Source organism: Raphanus sativus, chromosome 9, assembly GCF_000801105.2.
Source record: "Raphanus sativus cultivar WK10039 chromosome 9, ASM80110v3, whole genome shotgun sequence".
Taxonomy (NCBI): Eukaryota; Viridiplantae; Streptophyta; class Magnoliopsida; order Brassicales; family Brassicaceae; genus Raphanus; species Raphanus sativus.
This window is the reverse complement of record NC_079519.1, coordinates 24,354,626-24,378,020: the sequence shown is the minus strand read 5'-3', so window position 1 is coordinate 24,378,020 and position 23,395 is coordinate 24,354,626. Positions and strand designations below refer to the sequence as shown.

General features: G+C 35.4%; 2 protein-coding genes and 1 non-coding gene across 3 annotated transcripts; 2 read left to right on the top strand and 1 right to left on the bottom strand.

Moving 5' to 3' along the window:
- Nucleotides 1–185: 185 nt before the first annotated feature.
- On the top strand, nucleotides 186–1,848 carry LOC108824069 (uncharacterized). The gene is made up of 2 exons (XM_018597408.2): nucleotides 186–810; nucleotides 884–1,848. The coding sequence occupies exons 1-2, from the start codon at nucleotides 222–224 to the stop codon at nucleotides 1,717–1,719; spliced, it is 1,425 nt and encodes a 474-aa protein (XP_018452910.2). The 5' UTR covers nucleotides 186–221; the 3' UTR covers nucleotides 1,720–1,848.
- Nucleotides 1,849–10,631: 8,783 nt separating this feature from the next.
- Nucleotides 10,632–10,738, top strand: LOC130500477 (small nucleolar RNA R71). The gene has a single exon (XR_008939102.1). It is a non-coding gene; the product is annotated as a small nucleolar RNA R71 (small nucleolar RNA).
- Nucleotides 10,739–13,972: 3,234 nt separating this feature from the next.
- Nucleotides 13,973–15,374, bottom strand: LOC108838999 (probable S-adenosylmethionine-dependent methyltransferase At5g38780). The gene is made up of 3 exons (XM_018611845.2): nucleotides 15,285–15,374; nucleotides 14,511–15,191; nucleotides 13,973–14,305 (listed from the first exon to the last, which is right to left on the bottom strand). Exons 1-3 carry the CDS (start codon nucleotides 15,360–15,362, stop codon nucleotides 13,973–13,975), a joined length of 1,092 nt encoding a protein of 363 aa, XP_018467347.1. The 5' UTR covers nucleotides 15,363–15,374.
- Nucleotides 15,375–23,395: the final 8,021 nt, after the last annotated feature.

The window sequence follows — 23,395 nt, the reverse complement described above, 5'->3', positions numbered from 1 at the left end:
TTAAGACATGAAAAAATACTTACTATAGTAGCCCATTAAGCTTTAAGCAAAAAGGTGAAATAAAGTTTCATGAACCCAAACTTTTGGTTTGTCTTTGAATAAGAACTTGATAAGCCTACCAGCCCATATTATAATAATCTACTGGCCCAGCAACCACCCAAACTCTTATTTACCGCATTACCTCCTCCACCTCCCCTGAGCTGTGAGCATAAGCCCTAACAATGGAAGCTTCTATACCCGAACAAGTGCTCCAGCCCCTGCTCCTTGCATCGAATTCATCATCATCACACTCTCTAGAAGAATGTTTGCAGTTTCTTATCGAAGCTTCAAAGACCGATTCCGGCCGCTCCGATCTCGCTTCCAAGTCCATCATCCCATCGATCCTCGCTCTCCCCCGCCTCCTCCCCTATCCGTCTTCCCGCCATCATCTGAACCTCTCTCTGAAAGTCCTCCGAAACCTATGCGCCGGAGAGACGAGTAACCAGGAGGCTTTCGTGGATCACGGCGGCTCTCTCGTCGTCTCCGAGCTCCTGGATTCGGCGATCGGAGATGCCGAGACCGTTAGGTTCGGGTTGCAGGTTCTGGCGAACGTCGTGGTGATGGGAGAGAAGAATCGCCAGAGAGATGTTTGGCTTCGGTTTTTCCCGGAGAGGTTCTTGGCGGTTTCTCGGGTAAGGAGGCGGGAAACTTGTGATCCTCTGTGTATGGTTTTGTATGTTTGCTTTGATGGAACTGGAAGCATAGCTTCACAACTTTGCAGCGATGAAGGACTCTACATCATTGCTGAGACTGTACGGACTTCATCTTCAGGTGAGTAACTCGCGGATACAGTTTGATTAGATTAGTTTAGGAACCAACTAAGTTGTTGTGATTTTGTATGTAGTTGGATCTGTAGAGGATTACTGGCTGAAGCTTCTGGTTTCGAGGCTCTGTGTTGAAGGAGATTGCTTCCCTGCCCTCTTCTCCAAGTTAGGCCACAAGGACTCCACGTTTACATTAGAACACGCTTTTCTTTTGAGGATGGTGTCTGACATTGCTAACGAGCGGTTGAAAGAAGTGTCTATCCCCGAGGATACAGCTGGTTTCGTTCTAGGGTTACTCAAGCAATCAGTTGAAGTTTTTGATTTTGTTTCGGGGGAGAGATCCGAGCTTCCAACTGGTTCTACCGTTGTCGACGTAATGGGCTACTCTCTTGTTATAATAAGGGACGCTTGCGCTGGAGGAACCCTTGAAGAACTTAAAAACGCCAACAGTGATGGTGGTAATGTCGAGATGCTCTTGTCAACTGGACTAATAGAGCTCCTTCTTGATTTGCTTAGGAGACTTGACCCTCCAACAACAATAAAGAAGGCTCTAAATCAGAGTCCTTCTTCTGGAAAGCCTTGTCCTTACAGAGGCTTCAGGAGAGATATTGTGGCTGTGATTGGGAACTGCGCGTACAGAAGGAAGGAGGTACAAGATGAGATAAGGGTGAGAGGTGGGCTGTTCGTGATGCTGCAGCAGTGCGTGACAGACGATGAAAACCCTTTCTTGAGAGAGTGGGGCTTGTGGTGCGTGAGAAACCTTCTGGAAGGGAACGAAGAGAACCAGAAAGTGGTGGCAGAGTTGGAGATGCAGGGTTCTGTCGATGTGCCTCAGCTTCGAGAAATTGGTCTCAGAGTTGAGATTGATCCTGTAACATCCAGGCCAAAGCTTGTCAATGATACCACCGGCACCTGATGTTTTAAGTTTAGTGTTTTTTTTGCCCACCAATGTATCATGATGCTCTGTTAAAGTAATAGCCAGGTTTGGGTTTTGGATCATCAAAACAATACACGATAAGTTGAAACAGCACCCACCTTAATTTTACTATAGTATTTTTACACAGCAAATGCTATATATGAGATTGTCCTCGCTCCCTGGAAGGTGGCACTACTTTGAGTTTCCGATCAACTTCCACCAGGATTATCTGAATGTACTGTATTTTTGTAAGAAAGGTTCCTCTTACAACGTATTGCATCAAAACAACAGAATTACTCTTTGATTTCCTTGTTTTAATATATGGTAAAAAAACCTCAAATCTCTCTCTTTGCAGATGTTCAAAAACAGGCGGATATGCTTCAACTACTAGTATTCAACAACATATTAGATTCAGATAAGTTTGACCAAAAAAAAAGAAATTAGATTCAGATAAGGTGCATTGTGCTTCTTAATAATCGATTCTAGAAGAACTTGTTGTTGTGTTTGCGTAAAGCGCATCCTTGCCCTTTACACCTATGATAACGATGCATGTAAATAAATTGCTTTTGAGAAAAATGTTGCAAATATTAAAGAAAGGAGCTTCTTCTTTCCCTAAATATTTTAACATTTTGATCCTATCTCCCCCATTGCATAGATAGACCACTCAACACATTACCGAGAATATCTCTTTGCGGCAAAAGCACTGTCCACTCCTTCAGGGGAAGATTAAAAAAAAACTGGTGAGTTAAAGAGAATATTTAAAATCAGTACAACATCATGTAATAAATGCAGGCTGGAAAAAGATGTTTGTGGTGTCCTTAAACGCGTAGCAGTTAATCACGTTAATCATAACAGGTTCGGCAAAACAAATAAATTTGAAACAGAGTGCAATACACACACACACACACACACACACTGTGACACTGACATTACTACATTACCAAACTCTTTTATTTCCTTGTTTTTAATAACATAACTACCCTCATTGAACACTCGATCAATATATCAACCAGCAAAAACTTGTCAAATTATATTATCTCTTTTCTAGTTTTCTTAAGAAAGTGAAATCGAAAGACAAATTAAACCTCTGAATACCCTCAGGTTGCTCATATCAAGGCCAAGATCAAATCAGTTATTGGGATATATAATAAACTAATATTATAAATACTCCTTATCAATTTTAAGGTTTTGTATATATAGTCATTAATCAAGGTGTCTTTTAATAAAGATTAACAAAAATAATTGAAAGAATTTTTCTAGATCTTTTTATGGTATCAGAGAAAGATTATAAATTGATTATTGTTCATTGTCATTACTTTTCATCGTGATTTCTTTTCTACTATGCCTACGGGGTATACAGGTGAATGGTTCATCTGCACCTCGATTACGCTTGTCTACAAGACATCTGTCTGGTTCTATGTTGGACCGAGGATTTTACATTTTAGAATATGTTGTGTTAAATTTGCTAGTAGTTATATTTACGAAATAATTTTGCCACATGTTCTCGTTACAATTAATTTTACCAAATAAATATGATATGGTTACTAAAATTGATGACATGGCTTGTGAGAAAATATGACATGAATAATTTTATTTAATATTGATTTATATTTTTGGAAAACTTATTAAAATATGGTAATAATTCATATATTACATTTAATATTGATATTTCTTTTTGATAAACTTTTTTAAAATATGGTAATAGCTTATACACCATCTATAAAATAAATATATTCATATATAAAATTTCAAATTTTGAAATATTATTATTTTGTATAATTAAACAATTTGTATTACTAAAACTTTCAAAATTTTTAACAATTTAAAAAAAAATTAAATATCTAATCATAAGATTATTAGTTTCTTATATATCAACAAATTTATAAATATTGTTTAGGATAAACTTTTTATAATTATACAATTTTATATCATTTTTATACAAATTTATTTAATATATATATAAAATATATATTAAATATTAGTCAGAAAATAGTAAACTCTATAATATTCAATAAAATTTATTTTTAAATATAAATTAGATTTAAAAAATTTCTTATTGCACATGGTGCAGAAAAACACCAAGTAATATCATAAAAGTGAACACAACTAAAATGAATATTATGTTTAAAAGTTATGCATCAAAGTAGTATTTCACAAACAACTTTTATATGATAATAATTGATTACAAAACAAATTTAATAAGATCTCTGAAGTATATTTGATTATTTATGATTTTGATGGCTTAAATGAAATATGTTAATGAAAAGTATTTTAATGATGTCTGCTAATAAAATGTATAAAAGATTAAATAATATTAATAAACGATTAAAATCATAAAAATGATATGAAATAAAAAGTCTAAAATCACATTTTTAGTATATTTATTTGAAATCTACTTAAAATGTATGATTTAGTAGCTTAAATTTTATACTAACATTGTCAGAAGTTTACGCTATCGGATATTTTCAGATCTGAAAATATGTACATTTAAAAACATGAAAATAGCTTCAAATCTAAAAAACTTCCAAAGATAATTTTTATATTAAAATAGTTGGAAAGGAAAAACATAGATTTTGAATTTGTAAATTTATTTGAATATAAACAAAATATACACTATAAATCTAAATCTTATATTTTGGGTGTGAAAGATGAAAGTCATGGAAGAGAACACCTGCATATACAATAAAATTGAGAGAAAGACATACAACAAAATAATTAAAACTATATTTTGGTAGATTTCTGATTAAGTCTATTTAAAAGTTAAGTTTTCTCACGAGGTTTGTTTCAAAGTTAAGTTTTTACACTTCATTCTAAAATCTTACAATTTTTGGTTGGAAAATGAAAACCATGGAAATAATATTTTCAAAATAAAATAAAATTATGAAAAAGACATAAAACAATATAAATTTAAAATCATATTTTTAGTAGAATTTAATGAAGTTTGCTTAAAATTTATAATTTAGTTTAGATCTAAAGATACGTACGTTTAGCAAACGTGACAATATATTCAAATCTAAAAATGTTTCAAAATCATTTTTAACCTAAAATGGTAGTAAATTAGAAACATAGTGTAGTAGATAACTATTACACTAATAATATAAAAAGACTAGATCTTGACCCGTGCGACTGCACGGGTATTAATTTTCAGTTTTTATTTATTTATACTAAATAGTATATTTGTAATATTTGATTGTTTTATATTGACTAAGCTAGGGGTGGATATTTGAATATCCACTCGAATTCGGTTAAAATCTATTTGAGTTTGAGATTTTGAGTTTAAAGATTCTAGCTCTATTCATGTATTTATAAACTTTGGTTCCGGTTTTATTCGGATCTTTGCGGGTTTGATAACCCGTTTAAATTATTTTTAAATTTATATATCTTTAAATATCCCTAAATCTTAAAAAAAATATAACATGTAAATTTGAGTAATGTGATATTCGTGTTCACGCACACCAATTAACCTAATGTGCACACTACCACAATCGAATGGTATGTCGATGTAGCACTTTAGGATCGAATCCACAGAGACCAACTCTTACACTTTATTTCTATAGGATCAATATTAAGCTAAAACAATATGGGGGGTTTTGAGTTTTGTAACGTGCAAAGCAAGTAAATAAATGCAAAAAGTAAATCTCTTTTTGTACTTGTAAAAAAAAAAAAAAAAAAAAAAAAAAAAAAAAAAAAAAAAAAAAAAATCTATCTTTCATTTTATTTAGCATATGGTGATGAAGAAGGAGAAGAATTCAGGATACATGAGCCATTGGGAAGGTCGAGCAGAAGAGTAGGTATCAATATGAAGGGATGAGGAGCAGACAGATGAGCGGAGCAGTCTGATGATTGTTCCCGAACGAGAAGAACAATCGCTCCTGAGATAGCAAACGAGTAAGGGACTGTGGACATCAATGGAGCCGTCCTCTCACGACTATTTTGCGCGATATCCTGCATCCACTACGAAAAGTTGGTAGCCCCTAAACACTCTTTAGCTCCACCATAAAATTAGCATGTTCCACACCTAGCCCGTCTACCCTGAATAGTGCCTGTGATGAGAAGCTCACGCTGCTCTTAAATGAATGTAAGGAGTTCTGTCTCGATAGTGTTGCTTTTTCAGGTTTGAGATGTAGAGTATGGAGCCGATTTTCGAACAGCAGTCAGTGGGGTTCTGGTAAGGGTGTGTTGTCATAGTTTTACTGCTTGTATGGTTCAGAGATTCGTGGTTAAGGTATGGTTGCTGAGAATAGGAGAGTTCCCACACTTTCAAACCTTTCTCCCTGTTCTTGATACTTGGCCTTGTTCGAGGACAAACAAGGATCTAAGTCTGGGGGAATTGATATATGGTGTTTTATACATCATTGTATATATGTTTTCTAATTGGTTTTCAAGTCTTTATCGAGTCTTTCTAGTCCTTTTCGAGTCATTACAGGTCTGGAGTTGCACTGGATGGGAGATGGACCTGCTGGAACAAAAGAAGCAGAAAACAGTGCAGTTTGGTGATTTTCACGCAGAACAGTCTGATGACTGTTCCCGATCAAGCGGAACAAGCAGACGGAGTGATCCCGTGGTTGTTCCGGACGAATAAGGAAAATACAACATCTCGGGATTTGCCCTAATTATCCTCTTTTTCTCTCTGGCCGCCTGTGGCTTTTGATATAACTTCTTTTTCTATTTTTCTACACTATTCTACGCTATTCTAGACACAAGAAACCATTGGAGACTTTTAGATTATTGGATTTGCTTATTGTAAAGGGAGAAGGCTCCATCTCTCTCTCCATAGAGAAGATTATCCTAAACCCTCTCTTTGTTTCTGTTATATTTATGCAGTATTATTCATCTATGAACTCTGTGTTTTCTCTGTTCATGGCTGAGTAGTCGGCTAGCTTGTCTAGGGTTCTAGGGTGTTGATTTCGTGAGCTAAACATAGATAAGTGAATCACTCGATTGTCTTCATTCATAACCATTCTTACTGCTTGCATTAAACTGGCCGCTTAATGTTAGATCATAGGTTAAATCTGATCATCAAAAGTGCTTAGGTTGCTAGATCTGTTTTGAATGAGCATTGCATCCCTAATCAGCGAAAGTAGATATTAGGGTGTTTTGTGAACCTATCGGACTTGATCTCTATTGCTTGCGATCGCCTCTCACCTCAACGACAGTTAGACGGTGAGATCGATCAGCATAGTGAGTAGTACCACGACAGTGGACTGTTCTACTTGAGTGATCCGAGTTCTAGACTGTTCTTATTAGCACTTGAATAATTGTTTAGCTCACAAGTTTTAGCACCCGATGAAGTAACCCTAGACTGGCTTCTCTTTAAATTGAATTTACTTTTTGCATTTATTTACTTGCTTTGCACGTTACAAAACTCAAAACCCCCCATATTGTTTTAGCTTAATATTGATCCTATAGAAATAAAGTGTAAGAGTTGGTCTCTGTGGATTCGATCCTAAAGTGCTACATCGACATACCATTCGATTGTGGTAGTGTGCACATTAGGTTAATTGGTGTGCGTGAACACGAATATCAATTCCCCCAGACTTAGATCCTTGTTTGTCCTCGAACAAGGCCAAGTATCAAGAACAGGGAGAAAGGTTTGAAAGTGTGGGAACTCTCCTATTCTCAGCAACCATACCTTAACCACGAATCTCTGAACCATACAAGCAGTAAAACTATGACAACACACCCTTACCAGAACCCCACTGACTGCTGTTCGAAAATCGGCTCCATACTCTACATCTCAAACCTGAAAAAGCAACACTATCGAGACAGAACTCCTTACATTCATTTAAGAGCAGCGTGAGCTTCTCATCACAGGCACTATTCAGGGTAGACGGGCTAGGTGTGGAACATGCTAATTTTATGGTGGAGCTAAAGAGTGTTTAGGGGCTACCAACTTTTCGTAGTGGATGCAGGATATCGCGCAAAATAGTCGTGAGAGGACGGCTCCATTGATGTCCACAGTCCCTTACTCGTTTTGCTATCTCAGGAGCGATTGTTCTTCTCGTTCGGGAACAATCATCAGACTGCTCCGCTCATCTGTCTGCTCCTCATCCCTTCATATTGATACCTACTCTTCTGCTCGACCTTCCCAATGGCTCATGTATCCTGAATTCTTCTCCTTCTTCATCACCATATGCTAAATAAAATGAAAGATAGATTTTTTTTTTTTTTTTTTTTTTACAAGTACAAAAAGAGATGGTGAGGTGACGAAGAAGGAGGTAACATGTGATGTCAAGGATGCCACTGGTGGTTTTGATTCAAATCATTCTGGTTCTCCACCCATGTTCTTGAACAGCTCGTTGGTTATGGAGCGGTTTGCTCCCTTAATCTGCTTGTTCTCCTTCTGACTGAATCTGCGCAGCAGTAACGAGTAAGAGGCTGCGTCGATCCTTTCCTCTCCGACCTTTTTGCACATATCTGCACATAGAACACTGAAAAAAAAATGCATGAAGGCGGAATAAAGGCTAAGGCGCAGGGTGGGAACTAGCTAAAGATGAGCTAGCCACTCAGGAACAACAAGATGGATAGAAAGAATAAGAAGTCCTGAGTGTAGTTCTCGTTTCCCTGATCTAGTGCCCATAACAAGAAGAATTTCAGTCCAGATTAGGTTCAAGTTATTTGGAGTTAAGTCTACCCAGTGTAACCTGATCGGCTGAGAACTTCTGGAGAATCAAGTGAGATATGTCAGGGTGTTCCGGGTCCACATGTGTGTCTTTCGCCACTGCTAAGGTCTCTGAATAAGACAACTAAAGCACGAGGTGGTTAGTGATCAACACAGAATAAGGTCCTAATTCCCACAAAACTTTGACTGACTCGATCCTAAAAACTGACTCAGACTGACTCAAAAGATAAACAAAAGAAAGAAACGAGTTAGTAAACGACGAAGACCCTCCCCCAGACTTACTTCACAATGTCTCGGTGTGAAAATAAATCAGAGAGAAGGTGAAAACCAGAATATACAAATTTTTTGGTCGAGATACTTACCTGGAGCGGGTGCTCCGAAAAATTCTGGGTGTTCTGTCGCCAGATTTTCACCTGGGCGGTTGTTCTTGGCTCCTGCAGAACAGGAAACTCCGTTTCTGCAACCCAGAATTTTTCGAAGTATCTCGAATTTTTCTGCTTTTTGACCTGAAACTCAATAAACTAAAACAAAAATAAGCAAACAAAAACAAAACCAAGTTATATTTACACTTACCAGTGGGTTGCCTCCCACCAAGCGCTTGGTTAAAGTCATTAGCTTGACTTGGTGACAGGGATCAGTCGGGTTGAGCATGAGGACTTGTTCCAAAACAAGCTCCACAATCTGACATGTTCAGCTTCAAAACTCTGCTCAACAACCCTTTCACAGCAGCTTCTCCTTTCTCTTTCAGCTCATCAGTGAGAATAACTCTGACTTTAGAGAAAGGTTTAGAGGTACCCTTGCACTTTACCTCATACTCAATGAATTTCTCATCACACCAGTGAGGTGTCAAAGTCATAGTAGGATCTCCTTTGACCCTTTTCTTCTGGACTTTCTCTTTCACCCTTGCATTCCCATTGAGTTTCTTGGTATCATTGTGAGGATCTCCATTCAGAACTTCCTTGAACTCACTGTTTTTACCAAGCTCCTTCCTTGGAACAACCTTCAGCTTTTCCCCACTGAACACTGAGATGCAAGAGGCGTGTAGTTTCTGAAATCTGGTGGGAACAGCCTGATAGAAGACATTCTTGTTGATGTGGGAGAAGGAGACTCTCTTATTAGGCAGATCAACGATTGCTCCCACTGTAGCCATAAATGTTCTTCCTAAGATCAAAGGCATCTCATGATCCTTGTTCATCTCAACAACCTGAAATTCAGTATGGAGAACACAGTCCCCAACTTGGACAGGAAGGTTGCGAATAGTGCCATAAGGAACTGCTCTGGAAGAGTTTGCAAAAGTCAGAGTCACCTGAGAAGGCTCAACATCAGCAATGCCTAACTTGTCTACAATCGCTTTTGAGACAAGATTCACACAAGATCCAGAGTCACAAAGAGCTTCCTCAAATTCTACTCCAGCAATAGAACATGGAAAAGCAAATTTTCCAGGGTCATCAACCTTAGGCAACACCTTCAGGTGTCTAGGTGGAATCGGATAGGGAACCTTAGGAACATAGACTCGCACTGGTGGAATATCAGTAGATCCGTCGGGAGCGGGAGCAGTCGCCGGAGCAGTCACTCTAGAGCTAGCATACTGCTCTGTTCTCTGTTCTGCGCCCAGAACAGTCTCAGCGAACAGTTGTTCCGCTTGTTTTTCCTCAGATTTCTCATGTCTCTGCTCGGTTGCATTACAGTGCTCAACCCTAGGATTCATCACACTTTTCCACGAATGATCTCTTGCTGTCTTTTAACAGTTTCAGCAGTTTGAGCAAGCTGAACATCAATCTTCTTTATGTGGTTGCTCACAGTATCATATTTTGAATTCAGCTCGGTGAACATGCTGTCCATCCTGGTGTTGATGTCTGTGGTAACCTGATTCAGTGCCTTGACCTGAAGTTGCTGGCTCTGGAGCATCTGCTGCATCATAATGTTCAGATTTTTCAGATCATCTGGCGGACTGTTCCCTGCAGTCGGAGCACTCGCGGCTGGAACAGCTTGCTGATTGCTCTGCGGGATGGTGTTCTGATACCCAGATCCTTGTGCCTGGTTGTTCTGCAGTAGCTGATCGACCTTAGCTGTCAGCTCATCAATTTTCTGGGTGTGTACACTGTTGACTTCCTTGGAGCGATCGCTCTCCTGGTTCTCATTGGTTGAGCTAGCTGCCATGTTCTCAATCAGCTTGAGCGCTCCATCAGTGGTCTGAGTCATGAAGTCTCCATTGCTCGAAGAGTTTAGAGCACCTTGGTATTTCCAGTCCACCCCATCATAGAAAATGCCCAGGAGGTAATCATCATCAAATCCATGGTGAGGACATTCTCTCTGGTAGTCATTGAAGCGCTCCCATGCGTCACAAAAAGGCTCATCATGGAGCTGTCTGAATGAGGTGATCTTGTTCCTCAATGTAGCTGTTCTCGCCTTAGAGTAGAAATGGTTGAGGAACGCTGATCGGACCTGTTCCCACGAAGTGAGAGAGCCGGTAGGGAGAGAGTTCAACCACCGTGCAGCTTTTCCATCAAGAGAGAATGGGAATAGCATGCACTTGATGTAGTCTGGTGGCACACCATTCGCACGAGTGAAACTGCAGACTTTTTCGAAATTCTCAATATGCTCCATTGGAATTTCTGCAGAGAGACCAGAGAACACTTTTCGCTGCACCAGATCAATCAGAGCAGGCTTGATCTCGAAGTCCTGCCTGGTGCAGAGTGGAGGAACAATGGCAGAGCGCGTAGTAGGAATGTTCCGCGGAAGGTTTCTCTCCCCGATTGGAACAGTCTGCGCTGCTTGTTCTTGCCGCGCGAGAGCAGCCTGTTGAGCATATTGTTCTGCAGCAGCTTGCTGAGCTTGGATGGTCTGCTGCATCTGAAGCATCTGCTGTTGCATCAGTTGCATTGCTGCAGCGAGATCATCCTGATGACCGTGATCACCCATGGTGGTGTCAGTAGGCCTTGGCTGTTGTCTGTTCTGATTTTCTAAACCTTGCGAACTCCTGCAACAAAGAGAAAAGAGCAAGTTAGAGGTCTTAGACTAAATAAATAACCGAAAAATAAAGGTAAAAAGATGTTCCCCGGCAACGGCGCCAAATTGATATTCGTGTTCACGCACACCAATTAACCTAATGTGCACACTACCACAATCGAATGGTATGTCGATGTAGCACTTTAGGATCGAATCCACAGAGACCAACTCTTACACTTTATTTCTATAGGATCAATATTAAGCTAAAACAATATGGGGGGTTTTGAGTTTTGTAACGTGCAAAGCAAGTAAATAAATGCAAAAAGTAAATTCAATTTAAAGAGAAGCCAGTCTAGGGTTACTTCATCGGGTGCTAAAACTTGTGAGCTAAACAATTATTCAAGTGCTAATAAGAACAGTCTAGAACTCGGATCACTCAAGTAGAACAGTCCACTGTCGTGGTACTACTCACTATGCTGATCGATCTCACCGTCTAACTGTCGTTGAGGTGAGAGGCGATCGCAAGCAATAGAGATCAAGTCCAATAGGTTCACAAAACACCCTAATATCTACTTTCGCTGATTAGGGATGCAATGCTCATTCAAAACAGATCTAGCAACCTAAGCACTTTTGATGATCAGATTTAACCTATGATCTAACATTAAGCGGCCAGTTTAATGCAAGCAGTAAGAATGGTTATGAATGAAGACAATCGAGTGATTCACTTATCTATGTTTAGCTCACGAAATCAACACCCTAGAACCCTAGACAAGCTAGCCGACTACTCAGCCATGAACAGAGAAAACACAGAGTTCATAGATGAATAATACTGCATAAATATAACAGAAACAAAGAGAGGGTTTAGGATAATCTTCTCTATGGAGAGAGAGATGGAGCCTTCTCCCTTTACAATAAGCAAATCCAATAATCTAAAAGTCTCCAATGGTTTCTTGTGTCTAGAATAGCGTAGAATAGTGTAGAAAAATAGAAAAAGAAGTTATATCAAAAGCCACAGGCGGCCAGAGAGAAAAAGAGGATAATTAGGGCAAATCCCGAGATGTTGTATTTTCCTTATTCGTCCGGAACAACCACGGGATCACTCCGTCTGCTTGTTCCGCTTGATCGGGAACAGTCATCAGACTGTTCTGCGTGAAAATCACCAAACTGCACTGTTTTCTGCTTCTTTTGTTCCAGCAGGTCCATCTCCCATCCAGTGCAACTCCAGACCTGTAATGACTCGAAAAGGACTAGAAAGACTCGATAAAGACTTGAAAACCAATTAGAAAACATATATACAATGATGTATCTTTTGTTCCAGCAGGTCCATCTCCCATCCAGTGCAACTCCAGACCTGTAATGACTCGAAAAGGACTAGAAAGACTCGATAAAGACTTGAAAACCAATTAGAAAACATATATACAATGATGTATAAAACACCATATATCATAATGTAAGCCAAAGTACCTAAATTAAAATTTTAAAATAGGTTTAACTTGAATATTTGGATGAAGAATAAATATATATATTAAGTATTTTGGTGTTTTGATTATTGTTTATCTACTTTAGATGTTTACTTTCGACTATTTTTTATATTTCAAATATTTTAAACAACTTAAAATAACTTATATCTTGGATATTAACTCGAAAAATAGCTAACATATTGAAGTATATAAATATGATTTAAATACATTCGAATATCTCAAATATTTCGTTCAGATAAGGTTTGGTTATGGTTCTCTAGATACCAAAATGGTAAATCCGTTTGGATAGTATCTAGTTTCGGTTCAAATTTGATAATATTCTTTTCGTTCAGATTTGTTAAATGAAGAGTTGATATTATAATTTTCATGAGTTGTTTGTCCAACAAAAATGTATTTTTTTAATTTGACATTGATTTAATTGAAAAGTTAATGAAGTATATTTAATTCAAATTTAATTTTAGAAAACACATTAATTTAAGTGGAAAAGATAAAACATTAAAATAGGAAGTATTATTTAATTGTGTATTTAACTCAAATTTAATTTTAGAAAACGCATTAATCAAAGTGGAAAAGATATCATTAAAATAGAAAGTATTATTTAATGTCAGTGGCATAGAAGTGTAAATAACATTGAAAACTAAAGGGCATTCTATATGTGTACTTCTCCTTTAATAATATAGATGTGCAAGCACCGTAGCTTACTGGTTAAAGTTCAAAGGTTTCTACATTTAAGTCTAGGGTTCGAATATAAGATTATGCAATTTTTTGCAGATTTCAGAAAATCCAGGTTTCAAGTCCCGAAGAAAACAATTTATTAATGCAGACTACAAAAGAAAGGCTTACAAGAAATCTTTAATATTGTGCAAGTAAATTTGGTCAGACATGAATTTTCCTAAAACGATTTAGATAGTTAAACATAGATACTCATAAGATAGATAGTATCGTCGTTGTGTCTCCTTATAAAATAATACAACGAGACAAAATGACTTTTTTTTCTTTGAACAATGAGACAAAATGACTAAAGACGGCAAGTTGTTCAATTATGTCACATGGCAAGATAATGCAGAAAATACTTTATCATGGAAAGATTAGAGAAAAATGTTTTTCCGAATTTTCGGAAGATACTGACCTAAAAAATAGTACATGAAAGAACATAGCAACGAAATGGAGTAATTATTTATTAATTTGAGTATATCATTCTTCATTTTCGTTTAAGCAATATAAAAAAGTTCATATCTTTCTCGCACTTTTTAATATCAATTGGGTACTTCACGAGTTGCGAAGCAACCCGATCAAATAGCTCATCTATTACACATTCTCCGAAATGTTCTTTTATGATCGTGCTGAGAATAGCTCTGAACATGGAAATCATGAAGTCGTGGGATAATGGAATATCCTCCAATGGATGACGTACATTCTCCATAGTCTCAATTGTAAAGCTTCTATTTTTCTCAATCTCTCTCCTCAATTCGCTAAATTGTGGAAAATACACAGGAATGTTGAACAGCCCGATCTTCTCCTCTGTCGTTAGTCCCTATAAAAGAAAAACATCTGATTGCTTGCAATTTCTGATGACTTATTCTTAACTATAACACTAAATAGCTGTTAACATTTAGAGAAAAAAAAATCCAAAGCATTAAGGATATAAGTATATAATAAAATATATGAATTACGCAAAAAAACAACTATGGCGATTTAATTTGAAAACGTTAAAAAGGTTTTGGAATTAAATGTTTTACCGATTTGGCCATATCCATAAGACAATCACCGATCGTATCCACCACAATACCCTGCCATGTCTTAAAAAAAGGGATACCATCGGGCAAACATTGTCCTAAAACGATCATCAATCCTCCTGGAACTATCTCTTCTGCTCTAGCTTCAAGAAAAACCTTCATGTCTTTTATGAACTGGACCTTGTAGGCATTGGTCACTTCTTCTATTGAATTATTGCAGATAATGTTATTCTTGTTCCAGGCTGGAGATTTCTTGTCACCTACGTGCTCAGGAATTTTGGAAAGCCAGTGAGTCGTGTAAGAAGTGTGTCCAATGTGGATGCTATTTCGTGGTAACACCCGGCCATAGAAGGAGCCTGGTACTCCAACCAAGAAATATTCACGTTCAGAGGAAGGAGGTTGGGTTTTAAAGAGTGTGTTGAAATCGTTGTTGGATTGATCATTGAAAAATACTTGGAACTCAAGAGGCATGAGGCTACTAACTTCATTGTTTTCCTTCACTTGTTTGTATTTCATTTTCACCGTATCAATGATAGCCTGAACAACATGAAACGTGTTCGGTCCAATAGAACAACCAAAATCCGCAATTGTAAAAGTACTCAGATCGGGATTCAGATTAAGGACATCGAGGTTTTCTAAGATGCATTGCCTTGTCTTTTCTTCAGCACCATCTATGGCTGCTTTCTGACTCACAAATGTAGAGACTACAATGTCTTAAAATTTCAAATCATATATCAATACGTAGTAAAGGAGACTATTAAATTTAGGATTGCATACTTGGTACGAAGAATGATGAATGTAGCTGTGTTGACCGTCACCGCCGCTCATGGGATAGGATTGAGAAGATTTTGTCATTGATCTATGTATTTGCACGTCAACAAAATTAACTTCCCAACTGTAGGCAATATTAGTTCCAATATACTCCCTCTGTTTCATAATACTTGATGTTTTGCCTTCTTGCACAAAAATTAAGAAAACTAGATTTTTCTAAAAAAAATATTTTAAAAATATTACTTTAGAATCAATTAACCAATAATAAAAAAGACAGTGAAATCTAATTGGTTGAACAGTTTCCAATAAAGTTAAAGTTAACCTTAAAATCTCAAAACTTCATCTAATTTGAAACAAAATTATCCTTCTAAAACATCAACTATATTGAAACGGAGGGAGTATAACCAAAGAGATGAAGCCAGATCTTTAGACCTTCAACATAACTGTGCGAAAAGAAATAAATTAAAGTTGTAGTTTATATTCCCGATGCTGGTGACAGCAACGTGCTGAGCGTTTCTTCTGTGGGGGCCACGATTGTGAAAAAATTGTGCCTTTAGTTAGTTGCAGAATAAGAAACGTTTGTTGTACTGTTTTGCAGATTCCACGACATGATTCAGAATTGGTTCTATTTTTTTTTAATAAAAAATAATAAAATAATAAAAACACAAGTGGGTTTTTGGGATATTGATATTCTGCTAAATAAAGTAAGATCATCAAGCCGCGAAATAAAACAAGGGAAAATTGGAAAAATCTGCCTTTAATTACAGAATAAGAAAAAGTTTGTTGGGTGTATCTTGTACTGTTTTGCGGACTGCACAACACGTGACAATTCGCAATTAGTTCTGTTTTTTTTTAAATAATAATAAGAATCCAAGTGGGTTTTGGGATATTGTTACTCTAAGATTAAATAAAGCAAGATCAACAAACCGCAAAAAAAATGAAAATTGGAATATTTTGAACTTTGGTTTGCCTGAATAAGATTTTTAGTAATTTTTTTAGGAAACTAAGATTTTAATTCCTGTAAATATCAGAATATCCTTAAAAATAAATTAACATGAATTAGAATCTATTCTATTAATTCTTCAACATGTCCAATTGATAGTAAGTTATGTCCAATTTAAAATAAAAATGGCATCTAAAAATAACTGCATAATGATAATATAACTGCATCTTAAAAGAAGAAGTGCTACAAATATAACTGCATCCAAACGACATCACCCTTCGAATATAAATGATAAAATAGGGAACATTTATAACTGCACCCACTATTTAAGAATTTCAGTTACAAACCATAAATGTAATCTTTACAACACTTTTGAAAATATGATAATTTTCAAATGAAATACTTCTACAACAACAAAAATTGATAAAACAAGAGTATACTGCCCATGTAAATTATTTTTTACTTGATAAAATTATCTATATATTACTATTTCAAGTGTTCAATAATATCTTAAAATTATCATAAAATAAATTTTAAATATAAAATAAAAACGTATAGACTTATACTAGGTTATTAATATTTCATATCAATTAATTTAAATATATTACCATTATTTATTTTTTGAATGACATCATATTAACCCATTTATATATATATATATATATATATATATATATATATATATATATATATATTTAACAGAATATACTAAAATTAATTTTTAAACAGTTTTTAAAAATTTTGCTCAGTTTTTAGTTCCGATTGGACTTTATATTGGTTTTCGGATATAACACTTTAAGAACCATTCAAATATACGGACCAGGTCTATAGAGTATGAGAATTTGATTTTTGGGTTGATTTCGAGTCAGTTTTTTTTGTACTAATATTCTTGACGAATTATGTTAGATAACTATTAAGAAAATATGGCACAAGTGTATGCAGCCATTGAAATACTTAATATAGTTACCAAAAATTATATTACATTAAAATAATATTAAAAATATATATAAATTCTCAAAAAAATAAAACAAAAAATATGCCCGCCCTTTAAAGAGTTTTAAATAGGTTACTAGATTCTGACCCACCTTTAAAAGGGCGGATATATTTTTTGTTTTATATTTTATGAGAAATTTAAATTTTATATTTATGTTTTTAGTCATATTTATGTTTTTAATTATATAATATCGATACTATTAAAACAAGAATATAACCTATTGATAAATATGTGGTCTAACTATTTTAATATAATTATTAAAACTTATTATTAATTATTTAAAAGGAATATTATACAAAGGAAAACATAGATATGATTAAAATATAAAAATAAAATTTTGAAATATGTAAAACAAAAAATATACCCACCTTTTTAAGGACATGTATTTAATGAAACATGAAAAATAAAATATTTAATCATTATTGTAATTTAATTATATATTTGTGTGTTTGTATAATCATATTTATGTATGATATGAATTTAATGGAATAGATAATTTAATGTAATTATATTAAATAAATCAAGTTTCATAAGTATGTACCTATGTTATATAATGGTAAGGCTTGCTCCTTTTGTCAATATTCAACCCAAATTATTATAATTTTTTAACTGAATTCAGTCCAAAATGATTTGGTGTGGTATTCAATAGTTTCAACCTTTAGTTGATAAATATAACCTTTAGGCGTCCCACCCATATCGTTGTTTCCTATGAAAATAAAGAAAGTTACGAACGGTTATCAATATTGTATATAGAATTATATTTTAGATGTAGTTATATTTTAATTTAGACCTAACCTTTTATCAATTGTCATGATCCAATTTTAATAGTATTAATTCGATTAAAAATATTTATTAAATGTAATTTCACTTAAAGTTAATGAAGACCATATTAACCCATTTACAAATATATATATATATATATATATATATATATATATAATGGAATATGTTAGATATTAAATTTTAAAATATTTTCAGAACATTTTGTTTGCTTTTAGATGCCGGTTAAATTTGATATTAGTTATGTTAGGTAACTACTAAGTAAATATAATATGTTGCAAATTTTAGGAATAAATTTTTAAAATAGTTTCTGAAATACATATGACATAAATGTATAGTTATGTAACTTGACATATTGAATATAGTCACCAAAAATATATTAAATTGAATTAATATTAAAAATGATTATGAAAAAACACAAAAACTAAATTAAATTATTTTTTAAAAAAATAAAACAAAACATATACCCGCCCTTCAAAGGGCGGGTCAAAATCTAGTAATACATTATAGTTTTCGAAATTGATTTAAATTAGGGGCTTATTTAGGGAATAACCAAAAAAAAATTAGATTTTTAGAGAGAGAGAAGAGAGAGATAGGAAGAGAAAAGAGGAGAGAGAGTGAGAATTTAGGGGGGTGTATTGGACTGTGGATTTTAAGGAGTTGTGGTGTGTTTTAATTTTGGTGGGATTTAGGTAAATTTTGAAGTTATTTGAGTGATTTTAGTTAAAGTTTTAAAATTAAAACAAAATCTATAGGTGATTTGATAAACTATTTTCTAAAAGTTTCAGAGTTATTTAGGTGATTTGCTTACTAGTCTCACTATCAATGCATTATTTTTGCCACATATATCATGTAATTAAACTCGTAACTCATATATATCACATGACTCATATTGCAAGATTTTAGTTACTTGTAAAAGCTTAAAATCCTAAACAACTAACTTCAAAATCCTCATGACACTTTGACTCTGCAACTGAGATCTTTTTCATCACCGGTCGTTTCATTGCGTCCCCCAAGAAGCTATCGCAGAAGTTCTCCAAAACATTTCTTTTATGTGAACAAACTTCAGCCTTTTGTTGATGTCTGATATGATGGAAGTGAACAACTCAACCTTCGGAAGGTATTCTTTCATAACCCAAACATGTTAACCATTTTTGGTGTTCTCATTAAACATTGCTTGGCCTCGATCCCACTGAACATGTTTAGCCATTACTACTCCATACTCCATAACACGTAGGGCTTGAACTCGTTACAAACTCCAGCTGAGAGATTAGTGGTATAACCAAAGCTCCTAAGAGAATTCACCAACTCAGAATCTATCACATGGTACTTTTCACTTTGAAACACCCATTCTTTGTTACCATTTTCCTCTGTGACTTGAATCTCAGAGATGAGGCAAGCCGCAATTCTCTTAGTTGCACCCAACCAAATATTTTGTTGTGTCTGATCATCTCTAAGCTGATCCTTCCTTCGAAATTTCCCGGAATCTGAAAAACGTTTCATGTATGGCTCGAGTCTTGCGCTTACTTAAACTACTTTTCCATCAAGTCTCCATAAGCATTGATGGTTTATAACCAAACGTACCACTTCCAGCACATAAGTTGTTGTTTATCTACTTCTCCACTGCAGTTTTGGATCGCTTACAGTCTCTTTTTACCTTCACATGGTGAAGAGCTCTTGATGGAACATGAGATGGAGATTCATCTACTAAGAAAAGGGGTCCAAGTTCCTATCTCTCCAATTTTATCTCAGATGTTATACCATGAATCACAGGACAATTCGATTCCTTTGGTCTCCATTCATCATCAACCTAAGAACCTTCTGAATCTTTCTGAACATGCACGTTCAGCATCTCCACACTCTCAGCAGTGATTCCCAAATAAGAATCTGGTTTCCTCATCTGCTCAAGCAGAAGCTCATGACGTAGTTCTTGAGAGCCTAAACAAAAACAAGCTGAGTGGCTTTATTCTCCATCATGTAACAGACTTTGCTATCAAACTCCTCTTCTGAGAAATTTCACAGCCCTTCAAATCAAACATGACCGAAAGTATGAGATCCTTTTATCGAGTGCTATCAAGTTGTTGATAGAGGTATGGGTTAACTAATAATTAATAAAGGAAGAAGCTTTATGGGGGTTGAGCCGATCTCCATATTGATGAAGTGTTCAGAGGTTTGAATTTTTTTTGTATCTTCCAATGGAGCAGAGAGACAGAGCTGCAAGCCTGCAAGTCATACGTTGAACTGTCGTCTCGAGCGTTACATAGATACAATCATACAAAGTAGCCGTCAGTTGTCTTTTGTATTTCTTATTCATCCCTAGATACATGTCCTTTTATTTTTATTTTGAAGTCTCTCCAAATAACACATGTAAAGGTAAAAATTTCAGAGCGACACTTTTTAACTAAATGAATACAAAGTATTCCAAAATCACATTCTTAGCTTTTTCTTTCAAAATAATATTTACCTTCCAATAACAGTAGATTTGATATAAGTTTTGTAAATGATTGATTGAATAACGGGAGATTTGCAAGTGTTTATAATGATTTTATATAAATTACATGTTCAATAACAGGTGATTTGAAAAGAAATTTTGAAATCCTTAGTTGAATAACATAGGATTTTAAAACAACTCCAAAACCTTTTAAAATCATAGTTTTAAAAGAGAAGGAAAAAAAATAAACATGGTTATAGGTTAATTATCGGGTTCACTTTTATCCTCTTCTACCTAGGCTCTCACTGGTAACCACAAAAGGAATAAAAAGAATAAGAAAAAAGGAATGAAAAGGAATAAAATTAAAGGAAAATCAATTCTTCTTCTAATTTGATAAAGAATAATTGTAGGGTCTAACTGGTGACCATCTCGGGAATAGTAGGAACAAAAAGGAAAAGAATTGATGGGAATAAAATTATGGGAATGATGAGGAACGGTTATTCCATATCAAATTTGGTGAGGAATAAATTTGTTCTTTAATTCTCTACAATAAAAGGAATGAGAAAGAATGAAAAGGAATGACTATTCCTAATGAATGGTAAAATTTGTTAGGAACATTAAAGAATTCATTATTCCTCTTCATTCCTTGGTCACCAGTTAGACCCGTAGTCTTTTGTTCCTTAAATCTTAAGGAATGTTGAGGAATCATAGGTAACAAATATTCCTTGTAAATGGTGTAAATTGTAAGGAATGTTAAGGAATTAGCTATTCCCACACATTCCCTTTGTCACCATTTGGAGCCCTAGTCTTCTCTGCCGATAAACTTCCACTCCATCAATGACGATTTAGGGTTCTTGGAGTAAATCCTTGTTCTTCATTGGTTTCGTCGGATCTCTCTTCTCTAACGAGAGACTTTGCCCTAATTTTTTTTTATCTTCTCCACCTAAGCTTTTCAACCCATCAATGAGTTTTAAAGTTCTAGAGAATCTTTTCTTTTCATAGGTGTTTTTCCACTTTATCTTGTTTCTAATCTCTTTGTTTTCAGACACAAATCAACGAAATCGATTTGTTCTTCCTCTAAGGGTTTCATCATACGATTCCTTCACACTCGGTATCATCAATTTCATCAAAAAGAACAACGTTCCTTTACACTCAGTATGCAATTAATTCTCTAGATTCTTAGAACCCTATATTTTTTCTTGAGAAACAAATTGTTATCCTTTTCAACTAAAATTAGTTTTATGGGTTGATATTAGAACAGAATGCGATCAGTATTTGGGATTCTTTATGATCCAACCCTTGTATCATGTTTTATGTCTAGATTATTGAAAGGTATCTTGTGTTACTGCAAGTTAATGAGTTATGAACCATTCTTGTTTTTTTTTTTTGTAACATCTTGTTTTTTTCATTTATATATTATTGTATTTAGATTTTGATATGTTGGATTTATGAATCATTCTTTTTTTTTTTTTTTTTTTGGTGAATGATGAATCAGTCTCTTTCCCTCGTCGGTGAATTGGGTAATTTCTCACCCAAAGTAAACATTCCTGCAACCACACCTGTTATAATTGATGTCACAGCAGTGCAAGTGGATATTACAATAAATTATATATCTACTGTGTTTTAGACCTCGAATCTGATAAAATAAAAGGTAAAAAAAAGACAAAATTTAGAATTATAATGAATATCAAACTACAGGAAGATATATGTTATGTTATACAAGATAGTGCGCTCATATGCAGATGAAGACTATTAGCAAGTAGAAAGGGACTAGGACAGACAAGTATCTGGTAGAAAAATCATGTTCCACTACATCATATACTAATGGAGATGCACACAGTGGCGGAGCCACATGCACTAAGATGGAATCATTGAACGTAACAAAATTTTAAACATTAGTGTAATTACTAAATTCTTGTCTATATGCCTCCATTCTAAAATAACTTTTGCCCCCATTGATTTGCTTAAACTCTCTAAAATACATATAACAATATCATATATAAGAACATTTAATACTTGTACCCCCGATAAAAATATTTCTTACCTCCACCACTGTCACGCATCTCTTTTTCTGTATCCGTTTTTTTTTTTAACACTAAAGATCTTTTCATTGATGAACAAGAGAAAATACAGGGTAGGATACGGGGATGATATGCAAAACCGGCGAGTATTAGATACTCCCAGAGACAAGAGCCAGCATTAAACTACACTGGAGCCAAAAAACAGCAGAATCAACTGATTCTCTGTAACCAAAAACAGCCTATATTACAAACGACTAAAGAGATAAAAGCAGCTAGACTAAGAACATAAACACAAGACACTCTAGTAATAGAGACCGTCAGAGCAAGGAGGAGAGAGGATAACGCATTGAGGCCGAACTTTATTGGGGAGAACTAGAGACCAATCCTCAATTTACTGCTTCGGAAACACACCAGAAGCTACGAGGAGACTCGACACCATCCCCGGGAGAAGAAGAAGAACCATTAAACTTCAAACACCCACGGCACAAAGTAGAACAGGGCCGAAGCCCCTCTTCCTTGAAATCGAGCCGGAGAAACCAACCCGAACCACAAGAGAACCAAAAGACCAACGCATCTATTCCGTTGCTAACAAACTCAAGGAAGAGCGTACCCTCCAAACCCGACGAAAACCCCACCAGAAACAAACAGCGAACGCACAAGCAGACCAGAGACATGGCCACCAGAAGGAGCAAAACGGATGTCCATAGACCCGGCAAGGAACCATCACCGACAAGGAGATAAACGCACCTTGCTGAAAGAAGGACGAACCGCTATCAAAGCTCCACGGCCAAGATTCCGGATCTGAAAATCTAGATCTAGATCTAGAACTGCTTTCAAATCTTATTTAATCGAAGCAAAGGCTAACCTAACAGAAAGGAAAAGAAGACAAAATGAAACAAACGGACCGGACCGACGGCCAAGCCGTCGGCCGGAGACAACGAACTCGTG